We start from the raw sequence: 18,481 nt of genomic DNA, 5'->3' as shown, positions 1-18,481 counted from the left end.
GCAGCAAGGTTTGAATAACTCGACTGCCTTGCAAGGGCCAATAGTCATGAACATGAAATTCTCTGAAATATTAAAGATGACAAACCTGGAAATGGTCCTGCGCCAAAGTGACTCCTTGTATAGCAGATAAAATGAGATGCCTTATCCCACCTTGCTTGCAACTCAGAGTAGCACACAAAATGTCCTTGGTCCAGGAAGGGTTTTCTGCCAGAGGAAACACACAGAGAAATAAATAATAGACAGTCCTCTCCTGAGCTAGCCACTCTCACAAAATCACTTTTTAAAGATTCAAAGTGATACAAATTCCTAAACATTCCTTAAATCATCAAGATGAACATTCAGATGATGAGGGTAAAGCTGTGCCTTTTGAGTTCCAAAGGTAATAAAATAAAGATTTTGTTTTTCTTGGCCTAATTGATTTTGTAAATATTAATTTTCTCTACGTCCCCAAAGTGGCTCCTTTCCCTGTATCCCCTACAAGTGGGGTACTCATTCACCCCAGTTTGCCCAGGACAGACTTGCTTTTCACTTATTCTTGCGTCGTTATGAACGGTGCCCGCTTGTCATTCTCAAAAGTGCCCCCGTTTGAAGGATGAATTACACACTATATGTGGTCTTCTCCATGCCCCATGCCTCACAAGTCACTTCCTGGAAGCCAGTCATGACTCTCCTCCCCCTGGTCCTCATAGCCAACCAACCTCCGCATCTGCTCAGGGTGACCTCCCAATGTCTCTCCATCTGTGCGTCTGTCCAGCACCCATAGATCACGCCCAGGAAACTGCTATGCTCTTAACAGTCCCACCCCCACCTCACCCTTCCAATCTGCCTTATGCTTTGAGCCATAGGGCTCTTCCTCAAAGGAGATCCCCCACTACAGGAATCTGTGCAAAGGCTCCACGTTGCATCCAAAGTCTTTCCAAAATCTCAGCTGCCTCCACCTCTCGGCACTCATGCCCTGTCTCCCTCCTGTCTCCTCAAGGCCATCGGATACAAGGCACCACTTCTCCCTTCCTGAACCTACCTATCTTTTAGAGCTCTGCCTCCAGACACCCACCTTTCCCAGGCTGAGCAGAGCCTCTCCATTCCCTGCTGTGTAGATGCCTGTGTGCTCACCTCCCTATGTGGTCGCCCACTGCACGGTAAATCCATCTGCACAAGATCTGCCACCACGAGCAACTTTTCTTATCACTGCCTTCCTGTCATTGTGGCACCTAGCACATTGTTACTCCATCCTGTTCTACAGGATGGAGTAACAATTCAATAAGGACAGTGGGGTGGCAGGGCTTTGCACTTCCTAGATGCTTGGTTGTGACAGAAAATAAAATACATTTTTAAAAGAAAGAAAATCTTTTTTTTTAATTAAAGAAAAAATGTTATCCTGACTCTTAAATTATTAATAATAAATTGTTTCTCAAAAGTCCTTTAGAAAAACAGTTCTGGGTCAGGCGTAGTGGCTCACACCTGTAATCCCAGCACTTTGGGAGGCTGAGGTGGGCGGATCATGAGGTCAGGAGATCAAGACCATCCTGGCCAATATGGTGAAACCCCATCTCTACTAAAAATACAAAAATTAGCCAGGTGTGGTGACAGCTGCCTGTAATCCCAGCTACTCAGGAGGCTGAGTCAGGAGAATTGCTTGAACCTGGGAGGCAGAGGTTGCAGTGAGCCGAGGTCGCACCGCTGCACTCCAGCCTGGTGACAGAGCAAGACTCTGTCTAAGAGAGAGAGAGAGAGAGAGAGAGAGAGAGAGAGAGAGAGAGGAAGGAAGGAAGGAAGGAAGGAAGGAAGGAAGGAAGGAAGGAAGGAAGGAAGGAAGGAAGGAAGGAAGGAAGGAAGGAGGGAAGGAAGGAAGGAAAAACAGTTCCAGCATATTACTAAGTGAAAGAAGCCATCTGAAAAGGCTACATATTATATGATTTTAACTCAATGATGTACTGGAAAAGACAAAAATTATGGAGACAATAAAATGATCCGTGGTTGCCAGGGGCTAGAGGGGAGGGAGGGATGAATGAGCAGAGCACAGAGGATCCTTCAGACAGTAAAACCCTGTGTGTTATACTATAACATTGGATGTACATCATTATACGCTTGTCCTAACCCATAGAATGACAACACCAAGAGCGAAGCCCAACATGAACTGTGGACTTGGAACGATGCTGTGTCAGTGAGGGTTCATCAACTGTAACAAATGTCCCACTCTGATAATGAGGGGGGCTATGATGGGGAAGGGGGTATGTGGGAAATCTCTGCACCTTCGATTCAAGGTTGCTGTGAATATGAAACTACTCTAAAATATACAATTTATTAATCAATAAAACAGTTTTCAACCACATAAAATGCAGAGTAGATACCATATACCCAAAATCATGCTTTCCAGAAGCAACCCACCATGATGCCCTGTTTTTCTTTTCTCATTAATCTCATTTTACCAATTTCAAAGACAGATATCTTTATTGTAGGAAATGTAAAATATGTCTGTTAAGTACTCTCTTATTAAAATTTGAAATGAAGTTGATAGGCCGGGCGTGGTGGCTCAAGCCTGTAATCCCAGCACTTTGGGAGGCCGAGATGGGCGGATCACGAGGTCAGGAGATCGAGACCATCCTGGCTAATACGGTGAAACCCCGTGTCTACTTAAAAAATACAAAAAACTAGCCGGGCGACGAGGCGGGTGCCTGTAGTCCCAGCTACTCGGGAGGCTGAGGCAGGAGAATGGCGTAAACCTGGGAGGCGGAGCTTGCAGTGAGCTGAGATCCAGCCACTGCACTCCAGCCTGGGTGGCAGAGCAAGACTCCATCTCAAAAAAAAAAAAAAAAAAAGAAATGAAGTTGATAATGTGCTGTTAAATATCACAGCACTTATCTTTAAGCATAAATATATCCTCTGGTCCAGGAAAGACACAACAATGTGTTTATAAATCATGTTTTTCAAACCTAAAAGAGCAGAGAATGCACCCTGAAAAAGCTGACATAATGTATGGCATTAGGCAAGCTGTGGGCTGTGTCAGCCCCTTGCTTCCTCAATGTAAAATGAGGAACGTGGAGTCAACAGTGACCATGCCCAGCATTCCTGCAAGGTTAGGTCAGGGATGATATGATCATGGGATGCAGTGCTGGGCTGTCAGGCCATCTGGTCTCCATCTGCCTCACATCTAATACATCTTGAAGCCTGCCCTCAAAGTCACCACCCTCAAGAACACCTGACAACTGTCTTGACACTAGCAAGAGCTGGTTTTGAGCCTTGGCTCCTCCAACTTTCTCAGGTACCCTCTTTCTCCACCTCTCATTGCCTCTTCAAATCCCTGGCTCCAGCCCTTCCTACCTGCTATGGCCCCTCTTCTTGCCTCCGAGGACACATTCAGACCCACTCTGGCTTTCCAGATCTGCCAGCACTCTCTGGACCCCTTCCCTCTCCTCCCTTCAGCCCCATGGACCCTCTCAGGTCTCTTCAACTAGAAATGGGCTCTGACTGCTTCACTCTGAAACCCTGGGAAACTTGCACTCACTCTCACTCTCTGGGCCTCAATTTGTCAATTAGGGAAACTGGAAGATTAAAGCAGCTGCCTACTGAGGTTCCTTCTGTTGTATGAGCTCTCCTGCAATTGTCCTTGGCATCCTTAAAGCGTTAAATCAGGAGGAGGAAAGTGACAACTTTCCTACTGGAGATACTAAACTCAACTCTGTAATATGAAGAAAATACAGTGCATTTTCAACAACAATAGTAATAACAGACCTGACTCTTCTTCCCTTTATATGATGGGAGAGGCACCCATGTTGGTCAATTCCACCCCACCCTTTTAACTTCGTGGGATCTGTCACTGCCCTCCTATTCTACAGGATGGAGTAACAATTCAATAAGGACAGTGGGGTGGCAGTTTAAATGTTAGTTATGCTTGAGTTTCCTTGAAATAAAATATAAAAATTAAAAATTAATTATCTGTTAGTAATGTAATCTCAAGTATGCTATATTAATTTAGCAGCTGCAACACAGAATGGCAAAATAAATATAAATTCATACATTAATGAATGTTTAATTCATTTAAAAACCATTACATTAGCTGACTGTGAAATGTCAAAATAATTATGTCTTCAAACATGGCTGAATTCAATATGCCAGAGAAGCATTCAAGAATGAGGAAGAAGTTTGATTTGAATTTTACCTGAGCACAATTCCACATGCTGAAATCATGTACTGACCATCCTAACTTGTACTTAGATTGTAACATTTTAATGCTTTCTATTTGACAATAGAAAGCAATATTCCTAATCACCAATGTTCATAACATCTAATTAGAAATATAGATTATCTTAAAAGAAAAAAAAAATGCAAAACCCCTACACAGCAATTGGGGTTTCATTTTTAACCAGGCTTGTCTCACTTCTCTGTCTGTTTTTTACTTCTTTTCCATGTTTCTTAGACCCAATGACCAATCAATTCTTCTGTTCAAAGAACCATTTGTATTTCAAAAAAAGAGGTGAGTGAGCAGATTAGAACAAACCCTGTGATAGACAGTCCGTGAATCACCAATTTTTACTTATGAACTAGCTCTGTGAGCTGAGAAGTACTTTTCCCAATGGCAGGCAGGGAGATGCATCTCCAACTTGCAGGGCAGGGAAACTAGCAGGTTCAAGGCATCTCCTAAGGGCAAGCCCCTTGGAGGTGACTCATTTTATTTAATCCTCTCACATAGGTTGAAATACGTGTTCCCTTATGTTTTGTTCAAGGCTCACAGAGACTCAGTAGCTACCCTGTGTCACTTAGCGTGAATCGAGGAACTCAGCCTGTTCAATGTCAAAGTGCCTGCTTCTTCCATTACACCACTTTTCACGACATCACTTGTTGTAACAGTCATGTTTAACTATGCCCTTGAAGACATTTGGAGCAATAAAGCCTTACCAGACATGACGGTGTGTAATCCTAAGTGGTCTATCATGATAGTAAGGAAGCAGCCTTACAGACCACAAGTCCCAGCACACTAGCCTCAAGTCCATCAGTGATTGTGTAGATTAACTCAAATAGTGACAAGTGCCCAGCCTAGTGCCAGCCCTCATGCATTGACCTATCCAATCCTTCCACATTGATTGAATGCCTATCATATCTATGTCAGGATGTTTCCTAAACCCTGGGGAGATATAATGGTGAACATGGCAGACACACATCCTCACTGCGCAAGTCTCAGCTGAAATGTCCTTACTCAGAGCTACACTCCCAAGGTCTTCTCCTCTCCTCCACCCCTCACTCTCACCCTCATGGCCATACGTTAGCTTCTTTCTAGCACTTATCAATACAAAGAAGAATTCATCTTCTTTGAGTTTGTTTTGAAAAATGGATTTCACATACTGGATTTGTCCAAGGCTCACTTCTTCTCCATAACACTCCCCAGCAGATGCTGGTCCATACTCCTGGCTCGCAGACTCAGTGGCCCATACCCACCAGTTAACCATCCTGGGGCCGGTGACCCCTCCTCTCTGATAGTGGATGTTGGGAATACGTCCACTGTGCCCCTTCCTGAGTAAACCAGACTCCTCTCTACAATATCCTCCCCAGGCCCCCACAGTTTGCTCAGTCTTACAACATAGGCCCAGAGTATGCCAACAGCCCACCCACTACTTCTCATTGCTGAGCACTCCCCTGTGAACAGTTTTCACATTTAGTAATTCCAGTGAAACGTGACCTAAGTATAGAAGGGCTCCTGGCATTTATTCATTCATTTAACAAATGTCAATCAGCATTTCCCATGTTCTAATCCCCATGTGGCAGGTTTAGAGTGATCAATAGACAGGCACAGTCTTCGGGTCCTCACGACTGTAGAAGAGACACATGTTCATCATCAGAACAGCACATGTTGGTAAGAGCCATAACAGGGAGCTAAGGCCACGTGACCCCAGACAGGGTAGGTCAAGGAAAGCTTTCCAAAGGAAATAAGACTTAATCTACAAATCATAATATCACAACCTGATAGTAATCTAAATAATAATAATGATCCAGGAGTAAATCAGGGGAAGGTATAAGAATGAACATGTGGATCAGATGAGCTAGGGGGCAGGGAGTCTGGGGCCAACTATGGTGGAGCTCACACAGGATATGGAGGTAAGCCCCACTCAGATGACCCCTCACTTTTCTCTTTTCCTCTTGATCTGATCGGATCCACCCGTAGCTTCCCCCATTTCTCCTCACTGCCCCTCCTCTTCTGGGCTTCGATTCATGTTGTCAAAACCCACTGCCATCAGCTAAGGCAGAGCACTCAGGCCCAATAGCCCACTGAGGGAACTCTGGGCAGCCCTGCTCAGGAGACTGGGCCAGAGGATGGCAGCACCTCTGTGCACCTGTGAATTACTTAAACAACTGTGGTCCATTCCATGGACTCAAGTGTGCTCTAAAATTCAACACTCACATTTTCAGAAAAGCCCTAAGATCATCCAGTTACCCTCTAAAGCGGCTCGTGGGACTCTCCTTCAGCAGTGGCATGAAAAGGAGATTGCACTGAAATGTGCAGGAATGGATTTGGCAAGTTTCTTCTTAGTAGACAAATTAATTCATTTACAATATAGTCACTATTGCTGGACACTGTGCTGAGTATTATGGAGACACAGAATTTAGCAAGAGGCTGATCCTGTTCCCAGTAAGCTTACAGACTGTAGCAGGAAAAGAAGATACCAAAAACTAGGATACCAGCAATAAGTGTCACGGCTGTAGGGAATTCAGGTTACTGCAGGGACTACTCAGCACCCATCAGGAAATGCACACAGAAGGTTATGACAGTTTCTATCTTCAAAAAATATTGACTGCAGCAGAGGGAGGAGATGTAAGAAAGAAGAAAGTACAGTACTGCATATGATCAAAGTCTCTTCGAGGTCTTTGCCAGTAAAGGAGATGGGGGAACACTTCTGGACAAGATATCCCAGCTCTAGGCCACAGAGTATGGCTGTAGTTTAGGTCAAGGAGACAAGGGAAGCACATTCCATGAGCAAAGACAAAAAGACCAGAAAGCCCAGCAAAGGGGCAGGAAGGGGCTGTTCAATTTGGCTGGAGCAGAGACCCAGTGGTGGGAATGAGGTTGGGAGGGGCAGATTCCTCAAGGCCTGGTTGCCAGACTAAGACAGCTGTGCTTTGTTCTAAAAGAAACTCAGTCTACTCATCTCTGACACCCGAGTTCTGAAAACTGGCACAGGGCAATTGCAGAGCACTTGTTATATGAGCAGCCCACCTGCAACGATGGTGAGCACATGTATGACCATCGTCTTCACTTTCTGCAGGATCTCCGTGGCTTCTGAGGGCTTCACAGGCTGCTGGAAAACTTCACACATCTCAACAACACTTAGAAAAAATATATAAACAATGACATGAAAGGGTAAAAATGTGCATCCAATGTGCATTTCTACTGTGTAGGCTAAGTTATAACACACATGTAAGAACCTCCCTGTATAATCATATTTTCTTCGTAGGAACATAAGAAAACACAGATAACACAGTCTGGACCTTTAGAAAACTTTTGGTCTCCCAAATTAGTTCAAAGCATCAATTTTGTGGCCAATACACTTAATATTTGCTTTTCTTTCTTATTTTGGTCCATTCTTTTGAAATGCAAAGTTAAATGTTGAAAGGGTGTCAAAACACGACCGTACGAAGAGCTAAGGTGTAAACTTCCTCTGTGGAGAACTGAAAAATTTGAAGATAAAACCTGAGATTGGTGGAGAATGGGGTTGCCAGGACCACCTCAGCTCAAAAGACAATTCAGAGAAGAGCACTAAAATCAAACAGGGTATAGTTGGGGATCAGAGCACTAAAATCAAGCAAAATATAGTTTCAGATCAGAAGCAAGGAGGAGATGAGGAAGGAAGCTCTGAAAACTAGCAGTCAAATTCCAAGGTAGCAATAGTTATTTGTGCCAGTGGCTACCTGTTTCACCAACTAAAGACATCTTTCCAACTCATAGAACATGACTGGATTCAGGGTACAGCTCTGTAGTAATAGAACCAACAGAAAATAAGTCAGCTTGCCTGGCAAATGAACCAAGGTTGACATGGCATCTCCAATCTACATGTAGGCCAGAGAGGAAGGCAGGGAGAAACAGAGACCAGGGACCACCCTAACAATATTGTCACCCAGAGAAAGGACAGGTAGGGACAGCTGCAGCATCTCTGGGACTCTGCACATCAAGAGGCACAGGGTCTCCAACCTAAGGCAAGAGACTGCTTTCAGGGCATGACAACTAGCAAGACTGGAGCTTTTAAGAACAGGTTTCTATTGACATAACATTCAGGGATGGGAGGGCTTGGAGGTGGATCAAACACGTGAAGTTTGGCAGAACCAAAAGAGGGCAGAAGCCAGCAACTGCCTGGCCCTTTCTTGTGGTTAGCTACAACTGGAGGCATAATTTTCTGTGAAGCAAGCAGCTTCATGTTCCTGTGTATATACTGAGTCATTGGACCCTTGGCTGCCAGAGGATATGAATAGAAAAATTGCTTATGCAGCTAGTCTTGGGACGAGTGAATAGAATAAGAGGTTTTTGCTTCTGAGAATAAAATAACTAACTTTTGAAATATTTTGAATAAATTATAATTATATTTGAATGCCAAATAATGAGTCAAATTGTGAAAAAAATGACTGGACCTGAATTGCTCTATGTTGAAGCCAACTTCAGAGTGTAAAGAAAGTTGAAGTCAAGAAACTACTTACCCTGGTTCAATGTAATTCCTGCACGGTTCTATTTTACAGTTACTGCGGTAGGGAAAAAAACAAAGTGAATTCGGCTTGTTTTTTATTACCTTTGATCTGTCAGTGGGATTTGTTGCCAGTATTTAGTCAATACAAATAATCCTCTCAGGTATTTCTCCAAACAGGAAAATGGTTTGAAACTACAAGGAAAGTCAATCATCTCTTTCTTGGTTCTCTCTTCTTTTTCTGATGTGACATTCTTTCCAGTGGTTGCTTTAATGAAAATCTCAAAAAGTGGCTGAAACAAAGTTCTTGTGGAAGTTGTCCATTCAGAGTTGTTAAACAGAAGCCCTTTCCTCCAGAGAGCTATTCTACTTAAAACATTATGGATTGCTTTTTCAAGTTGATGATGAGTTATATTCCAAATCAAAGGTATGTCAAAATATAAACTTTTACTCAAATCACCTTCATAGTCACTTTTAATTCCACTAGAGGCCTCTAAAACTCTTTCTATGCTTTTCAAAAGGTTATCTGGATGCTGAGTAAATGTCATCAACAGATTAGAAACATTCCAATTATCCTTCTTTAAGTTTTTCCAAAGAGCTTCTAAGGTGAGATCGATCACTATTTTCAAGATAGACCCTATTTCTGTGCTGTTTTGTGATAATATTTTATCCAAAAAAGGGATCTCTTCATGAATTATTTCCCATCTTATATCTTGAGGGTCACTATGAGTGGAAATTGGATTAGGGTATAAGAAGTCCATTTGGTTGGTGATGTTATTTATAGGAACTAAGCAACCCAGAATTTCTTCCCATAAGTTGACAGAATCCATAGAAAATGTTTGAGTGTCATTGTTAAATGCTACCACAAGACTCTTCATATCTTCCAAGTTGATTTTCACAGATGTTAAAAATTCAGCAATTTCTTCCAAAATATCAGAAAAGTCCTTAGATTGGTTCATATATGACAGTATGCTAGGTGACATACTGAAAATATCAGAGTTTGATGATATATAAGGTTCGACCCCAATCATTTCAAAGGCCAAGTCAAGAAATGGCACCAACAAATCATTTATCTTTTCAAATGTGAAATGATCTATTTTTTTCAAAGTAGCTATTTCTTTCACAAGATTTTGAACACTTTGTTGCATGATGGAATAGAGAGTGACAAAGAATTTCACACTGTCCTTGGTATTGGAGACAAAATGAGTTTTAAAAACTGTGGCCATCTTCCCTGAAACTTTCTTGACCAGCTTAAGAAGTTTCACAATGGAGTCCACTGATGTGGCAAGATCTCTCAGGTCAGCACTGTCATTCAACAGCATGACCAGAGTCCCAGACATTTCTAAGAGGGGTTCTGGGACACGACTTTCTTCACCAGCTCTTGAAAGAGGACCAAGTAATCTCTTAGTAAGTTCTAATGTTGCTCTGTTTCTTAGAGGGAATGAATTATTTATAAAGAAAAGCAAATCCGTTAGATTAGCAAGTATAACTTCTTGGAGGGTAGGATACGAAGCATAGAAGTCCTTATTAGGAGCATTTAAAATTGTATCCAGAAGCCTTGCCATCGCTGTTGAACATTCTCTTACAAGGTGAAGAGCTGCCCTAAGATCCTGATTGAGTTTGAAGAGGTCCCCAGACGTATTCCCATGGAAAAACAACTGACTCACCACTGTGAAAAAGTCTGTAGTATTTTCAGTCCCATTTTTCATTGGCGTTTCCCTGAGAAGGGCATTAAATAAATCTTGCATGAACGTCAGTCCTTGATGACTATCAAAATAAAATTCTCCATTGTCTAATATAAGTGAACTTTTTATTAGGTGATATATAGTCTCCTTTAAACTTGAAAAAATGTTCATCAATCTGTCTTCTTTCATCACGGCAAGAAATTGATCCAGTTTCAGAACTTCTAGAATTTTATCTTTTGGGACAAAACTGTAAATTTATATATATATATATACTTTTAATTTTATTTTTAATACATTAACAGTGGAAATATTAAGATATATAGTGATTTATATTATTTTATTTGTTTTATACTAGCATCATGGGAGGATAATACTGAGCAAAAGATGACATGCTAAAATAATTTCAGATGAAACTCAATATTTTGTTGCCAAGTAACGAAAACAGTGAGGAATTTCATGAACAAATTCTATTACAGTTCTTTGAACCTGGCAACTTAAAAAGCCACATAATTTTGCTTACGAAAAAGGTTAAAATGGCTTTTACTTAGGAAAGAAGGTAAAATGACTACAATGTGATTCTTGATGTAAGAGATAAGTCTCTGAAAAGTGGTTAGCATATTTATACTTTTGTGAGCCTGAGAAGTACTAGCAAATTGCTTAGACAGATGTATCAATGTGACTAGGCTGAATAACAGCCCCAGAAGTCCCTTTTTTTGTATGTTTCTCATCTGGGTGGGCTATAGGGGAGATTCCCTCATGAGAGATGGAGGATAGATGGGAGTTATAGCCATTGTGTAATATAAATACATCTTCTCCCAGCTATTCAATCAAACACTAATCTAGGTGTGGCTATAAAGAGATTTTGCAGATGGAGTTAAAATTCCTGATCAGTTAACTTTAAATTAGTCAGAAGGGATACTGTCCTGAGTGGGCAGGAAAACTCTGACAGAGGGCGTAGAACCTCTGTAACTTAGAGGCACAAAACCACTGCTGGGTATTCATAGTCAGTGGCTCTCCCTTCCCCGGTCTTCCTTCCTGACCGCCTGTGGACAAGGAACTTTCACTCATGCCCGCGGCGCCCCTGCCTGCTGTGGGCCTCCCTTCCTGACAGTCGGCCCTACTGATTGCAGACTTACTTAGCCAGCCCCCAAAATTGTGTAAGCTAATTTCCTTGGATTAAATCCTTTGATGGTTTTTGTTACTCTGATTGAAACTTGACTAAAGCAGACATCATGGAATAAATTGGAATTTCCCTCCAGTCTTTTCACTGGCAAACTTCAAATGAGATTTTTGAAGATATATGAAAAAAAGATAATGTGACTATCACTTTTTATGTCTCTAAATGCAAGCATCACAGTAGATTCATTGGGTTGAGAATATTTAAGTCCCTAGTTGGTGATTAGACAGTTAGTATAGCAATTCAAATTATGGCAATCCTGCATATGCACGTACAGCTATGAAAACTAGTTTTTCAGATCCATACAAAACGGAAATCATAATTGTTTTCATAATCTAAAAATGTAAGAATAATATGTGATTAATTACCCTGGACTAGGTTTATATTTTACTAGTTAGATGACAGTAACCAAAATTCTTCTGTGTTGATATTTTGATAAAATATTTATTAAGACAAATTTACTTCAAAGATATTTCAAAAGTATTAGATACAAATACTCTTTTTGACATGCCTATACTCCAGAAAATAAAGTAGTTTGAGATATATCACAACTGCATATACGACACAAAGCAAAAGTAGACTCACCTCATCTCTGCAATAACATCTTTGTGGAAATCTTTCAGCAGAAGAGATATTTTGTTCTCAGAATCTTCCTTTACCAAAAGGGAGAAGAATGTTTTCAAAAGCTGTTCCATGAAATCCACCATGCTTCTCGGAGGGAGAACTGTTTTCCTACTAGTTTCTGACCGCATACGGTTCAAGATAAGGTTAATGAAATTCATTATTTGAAGGTCAGTATCACTTAAGTTCCAAGCTGCTTCTTGAGAATTCCCAGCTAAGTTATTGATTAAATTAATTAGGATGTTTTCAAAAAGCAACTGAACACCTGAGAAATTAGTCACCTGTTCTTGATTTAGCAGAGGAGTAAGAAAGGCAACATCAAAATTGCCTTCTCTAGATATATTTTTTAAAGAGCCCCAAAAAGTAGTAATAGCTTTGGTTAACAAAGCTATATCTTCAGTTGAGCTCTCATTGGTCACAGGAATGAATAGTGTTTCTATCATTCTGGAGTAATCCTCATCTGCATATTCCTGAAGCCAGTTTTTTGTGACCAATAGAAAATCTTCAATAATTTCTAATGTTTTCAGTGACTGTGAATCCAGGATCTCCAGGAAACGGGCAAATTGCAAAGTAATGTTTTGAAGAGCCACTGAATTTATACTTTTGATATCTTTGTTCATTTCAGAGAGCAGGTGTCTGACTCTAAAATCTTGGGTTAGGTCTTTCACGATTTGTTGAAACTCAGGCCATAGTTCTTCAAAGTTGTAAGTTGTTTCACTCTTTTCAATAAAATTTGATAATGCTTCTGAACTGCTACCTGTGAGATTTGCATGCAGGAGCATCATAAATGAAGAGAGTAGATTATGAGTACTTTTTTCTAGGCTCCAGTCTTCAGAAATCAATTGTATTGTCCTTTCCAAATTTGAGGAAATAGCATTTTGAACAGATGTCTCTGTGTCTTCATTAACGTTAAGGATCTTGTTTAAACTAGCTAGTCTGTAAAGAATATTTTCACCTGATGTAATTTTTGTAAGGTTGACATTTTTAAGTTTTTCTATGATTTGCAAAGCAACTTGCTTTATGGGACCACTAGGACAAAGTCCAGAGATGCTATCCCTAGTTTGATTTATTGAAGGTGGGACAAATGGTAATATCTTATGCCAAAATTTCTGCACAGTTTTCACAAGAGAAATGTTAACATGGAAGACGTCAGCGAGTTCCAGAAGAATAGAATTCCAGTCCACTAATTCATGAATTATGCAGACCACTTTCCTATTTATTTCCATTCGGGAGCTTTCATTTGAGCATGGTGAATCTTCACCTTGGGGAGACAGGTGGAGATGATCGAGTATACTGGCCACTTTGCCATAAAAGGAAGAAGACATGAGCCCATGGACACTGCAGGGGTCTACCTTTGAATTCTGCTGAAATCCAGAATTTGTGTGATTCCAGCACCAAACCACAGGAAAACAAGTTAAAGTCTCTGAAACAATATTTGGCTTATCTGATATTAATTCAATTATATCCAAAAGAATTTTTATCACAATTGTGAAGTCTTCCTTGGTGATATCTGAAATGGTTATGCCATGAAGGAGTATGAAGCTGTAGACATCCTTGAGGCCTTCAGTGATGTTTTTACCAAGTACTCCCTGCAGGAGCCTTACAGCATGAGGAAGCACATAGTACACATCTACCATAGCATCCACAGCATCTTTAGGAAACAGGCGTGAGAGCTGCAGCAGGTGATTAACATTCCAAGAATGCAAGCTGTCTACAAATTTTTTCATCAAGTCAACAAGCAAGTTGACCCCTAAGTTGCCAGTTCTCACACTACTAAGATTCTTAAAGAAATCCACTAGGCTTGCACTAATTTGTTCAAGTTGATCCACTAAAATGTCTATGTCTGCCTTCTTAAGAGTACGCATGACAGAGGTTACCTTCTTCAAAACTTGCATATAACCTGCATTTTGCATACTAATGTGATGAACTGCAGGCATTAAGGAGTTGAACACATCCCTCATCAGTTGAATCCCAAGACCCATAGCTTTCATTATTTCAGGTGAAATTATTTTTGGTGAATTTTGGAGGTCATGAGATAAGTTGAAGGCAAGGTAACTAGCTAAATGATAAATAGAATTGCCTACACTGTTTAAATCTTTTTCTTTTGGACTGGTGGCAAACATGTTTAACAAGTTTCCAGTTTTAGAAGAGGAATTATTTTCCAGGATGTTAGAGTAAATACCTCTTACAAGCTTCTGAAATTCCTTCCCCAGTGTTATTAAATGAATCCAAATATTCTGAAACTGATTAGGAATTTCATCTGACATTTCTATTGGTCTTAGAATTAATTCAGTAAAATATTTCCAATTGGATTGAGATGCAAAATCAAAATCTGTTATTAAATTGTTGATGCTCATCCTTACTTGCTTTGTAGAATCATTTAAAAGAGCTAATAAAATCTCAAATTTAGGTATCTTCTCTTTTTCAAAGACTGTAGTAAGTACAATATTTAGAAAGTCAGTTACGTCTTTCAAGTAAATATTTACACAATTTATATGTGAGCCATTTGATGAACAAAGAGATTTTTTTACATTTAACACCCAAGTTACAATTTTCAATATAGAGTTGATTTTCTTTTCCATATGTCTGAAATTCCCCAAAATATTTTGAAGATGGCCTTGTGAAAAACTGGAGTTAGACACCAAATACAAATGATTTATGACATCTAACCACACAGTGCATCCTTTCAGCCTGCTAATTGTGCTCTCAGAGGAAAATGTGGAATTTATCATGTCTAGAATACGTAACATCCTCTGTGAGGTATTTACATATAAAAAGCCATCTTCTAAAATAAACTCAGTAACATTTTGGAAAATATCAGCACAGGAAAACAAATCTCGATCATGTGATACATTTCTAAGAAATACTATTGCTTCTCTTAGCTCAGTGATGATATTTTCAAATTTTTCTCCATAATTTGTGAGATTATTTGAAAGAAAGTCATTTATCGAATCTACATTTCTGTCTATATTTTCTGAGGTACTGCTAAACTCAATGAAAACTTTGAGCAGAGAATTTAAAAACTCTCTGCTTGTACTTGTGTTGAATGGAAATGTCTTCATCTGATGCAGGGCAGTTTCCATGGTGAAAAGGGATTTCTCCACTGGCTCCAAGTTAAGTTTTTTTACTGAAACTAACGCATTACCTAAAGCTACCAAAAAATCTCTGAGATCCAGGAAGTCCTCCCAATCATGGAAGTCATCTGCTTGAATTACATTTTTAAACAAATTTAATATGAGTCTAGCAACATTATGTGTGGGAAATATTCCCTGGCAGCTTTTGGAGACTTTCACATGATTTTCCAATTCATCCAAAAGCTGAGTGAAACCATGATGAAGAGATGTGAAAACATTCAGGTCAAACTTAAATAATTGAGATATGCTTTCCCAGATTTCAGTCCACATTTGAAGCCATGAAACGGTACAGTGAATGGACATAAACTTGTTGAACACACTGACATTTGTTGAGAGGTTTGAAAAAAATTGTGCCAATGGAAAAACAAATAAAGCCTCCTCACTTGTTGAATAATTTACGGAAGAAATGTGTTTATTGTCCGAAATCAAGCACTCATTATCGAATAGGCCTTCTACTGAACTGTTAAAGAATTGGCTCATGTATTGAAATAAAGAAAGACGAAAATCTTCATCAATTATGAGCAGCTGTTTGAGGCCTGTCAAAGTAGTGTGGATCACTTCCAGTTCTTGGCCCTCTGTAGACATGAAGGATTGGGCTTGAAGCTCCAAAAAGTTAAAAATTGAAAGCAATTGCTGACAATAAGATACATTAGAAATTCCCCCAAGAACCTCTGCTGCCTTAAATAAAAATGCAAATGCTTTACTGATGCTTTGGAAATTAAATTGTTTTATGATATCCAAAATGTGTTTTGAGATTTGTGTAAGGAATGACAGCGAAGAGCCTCTACTCTGAATATTCAAAAATTCATAAATGTATTGGTAAAATGAAGAATAAATTTGCAGAAGTAAAGCTGAATCCTTGTCCTGAAAGACATTTAGGTATTTCTGAGTCAAAATTTTATCAACTTCTTGTTTTTGAGGTTCAGAAAGGGCTGAGAAAAAATCAGATGCATTCCTGATAGTGTAGATGATGTTCAGAGCTTCTAAGACCTCTCCCTCCTCCAAAAATCCAAATTCATGGAGACTCTTTATTATAGCCTCACTTAGACGTACAAAATCTATGTTCATAGCTGGTGATTCAGGCCAATCTGAATGGAACAACTGGGAAAAGTTAAAACTTGTACTCAGAATCTCATTTTCTGGAACAGAAGAATTTGAAAGCGTAAAGAAGTTTTCCAGTTTAGCTCTTTTTCCTTTTGAAATGCTGTAGACCCATAATTCTAGTAATTTGGGATTAATTTCAAAAAGTATTAATTCCATGAATCTCAAAAGATTTTTTGGTTCCTTCCTTATCCAGTGACTTTCGAGAGTTCGCATTTTCCAGCTCACTTCTTTGCCAAATTCCAAGAGTTTCTGAGCATCAGTGGCAGATGGGTCTCTCTTTAAACTTTTCAAATGATTTGTCCACAGAGAATTTATATTCAGAATATCCTCCGTAAGAGATGGGAGGTGATGGAAATTGGGAACGATGGAGGAGTCAAAAAGATTAGGCAACAATAATTTCTCAAAAAATTCCACAAATGATAAAAGAAAGTTCATTTGTTCATCCTCAAGGGTGTGCAACTTCTTTTCCATCATTAGAAGGTGCTTTGTGAAATTTAAAGCCCTGTAATATTAGTAGAATTATTTTAGTATAAAATAAAAAATAAATGTGATTTATCAAATTTTCAAGTTAATACTCATTTATTGATAGTAAAACACAAATGAGACATTTAATAGACAACATGTTTTTCAACAGAAATTAAACTAATGTGAGCATTTGAAAGTGTTTTAGAAATCCACAATGAAGTTATATACATTTAGCTTAAAATGTTTCCTACCACCAAAAAGAATGCATTCTTAATTATTTTCCCCTGGCATATTTAACAATAATATGTATGATCATTAAAGACAAGTTTGCTATTTATGTCAGAAGAATCCTAGGATTTAATTCCATTTCAAAATGTCTTAGCATATAAAGGTAGTACAAACAGTGGAGTGCATTAGAAACTACGCCTGTATGGTTTAAGGAAGGTGTGGGGATTCCCTGTCCTGGAAGGCAATTCCAGTGCTCTTTCAACAATACTATATACATCCTACTGTTAGAAACTCATTATTATATATGGGGTAATTTATCTCCAGGTGTTTAATTTTAAAATACAGAGTTCTCAGAAGAGCAACTCAGTCACTGTGAGTCCCCTCTTGTAATAGAAACCCACACTTGCAGAACTAACTTCTACTGACTCAGAAGTTACAAATCCACTTTTGACATTCTTGGGGTTACATGTGTTTCAGAATTCAGGATGTTCATCCTTTAGAAACGCAACATGGTACAGGTATCAGATATGTATTCATGCATCTCAGTGAGGGCTGGGGCAGCCCTGATCATCAACATATTAACACTTCGGCAGTGAGACCTGTGAATGATCTTGCGGCACAAGAAAATACTCTTGAAACTGCTTCACATCAGTTCATGCTAAATCTCTGCTGAATGAGCTGTGATGTCAACCATAAGAAAAGCCTCTATTTTCAGACTTTGTAAGAGTTCAGAATTGTGGGTAAGGAATTTTTGACCTTTATTGGCTATTTATGCCTTAAAGGGTAAATTACTTCCGAAGTTTTTTAACCCTCTGCTCCTGTTGTATAACACACTCTCTGACATAGAACAGACATAAGACCTATCATAGGCAAAATGCTGTTTATCTCCCTGATAGCTGACACCTGAGCACCCCACACAAAAAATATAGGCTTAATTTAGTTAGTTGTTATTTTTAGGACAGAATGACTTCTTTGAAATAATTCCTTGGGGAAAAAAAAATTCCACCTGGAAAGGGAAAGTTCTATTAGGAATTCAACATAAACCTTGCCTAAATCCAGCCCTCCCTAAGAATAGGTGCTTAATTATCATCCAAGTCATTGTGCCTTGATAGAAGAGAACACAAAACTGTCTTCATTTGGATAAAGACAGTTCCATTTGAAATGGAAGTGAGAGGGTTATGGAGTGGCAATAGAATAATAAATTGAAGTAGAAGTAGTACTACTAATAGTATTATTGCCACATGTTTTTATATTACTTTGGTAATTTAGCTTATAAAGCACTTTCACTACTACAATCTTAGTTAATTCCTACAACAGCCTTTTGAAGTATACGTCATTATTTCCTTTTCATGAAAAAAGAAACTTTTTACTTTTTTTAATTGGCAGATTCAAGCTGTTATTATG

General features: G+C 39.3%; 1 protein-coding gene across 1 annotated transcript in view; it reads right to left on the bottom strand.

Annotated features, from left to right (window-relative positions):
• Window positions 1–18,481, bottom strand: part of ABCA13 (ATP binding cassette subfamily A member 13) — a 520,700-nt gene that overhangs the window by 411,516 nt on the left and 90,703 nt on the right. The window contains exons 17-20 of the mRNA XM_010374424.2: window positions 12,111–16,886; window positions 8,769–10,595; window positions 7,208–7,317; window positions 86–204 (exon numbers count right to left, since the gene is read on the bottom strand). Coding sequence (XP_010372726.2) covers window positions 86–204; window positions 7,208–7,317; window positions 8,769–10,595; window positions 12,111–16,886 — 6,832 coding nt within the window. The remainder of the gene's footprint in view (window positions 1–85; window positions 205–7,207; window positions 7,318–8,768; window positions 10,596–12,110; window positions 16,887–18,481) is intronic.

The sequence above is a fragment of the Rhinopithecus roxellana genome, chromosome 6 (genome assembly GCF_007565055.1).
Source record: "Rhinopithecus roxellana isolate Shanxi Qingling chromosome 6, ASM756505v1, whole genome shotgun sequence".
NCBI lineage: Eukaryota > Metazoa > Chordata > Mammalia > Primates > Cercopithecidae > Rhinopithecus > Rhinopithecus roxellana.
The sequence above is the reverse complement of the archived record's forward strand: the minus strand, read 5'-3'. Positions and strand labels throughout refer to the sequence as shown.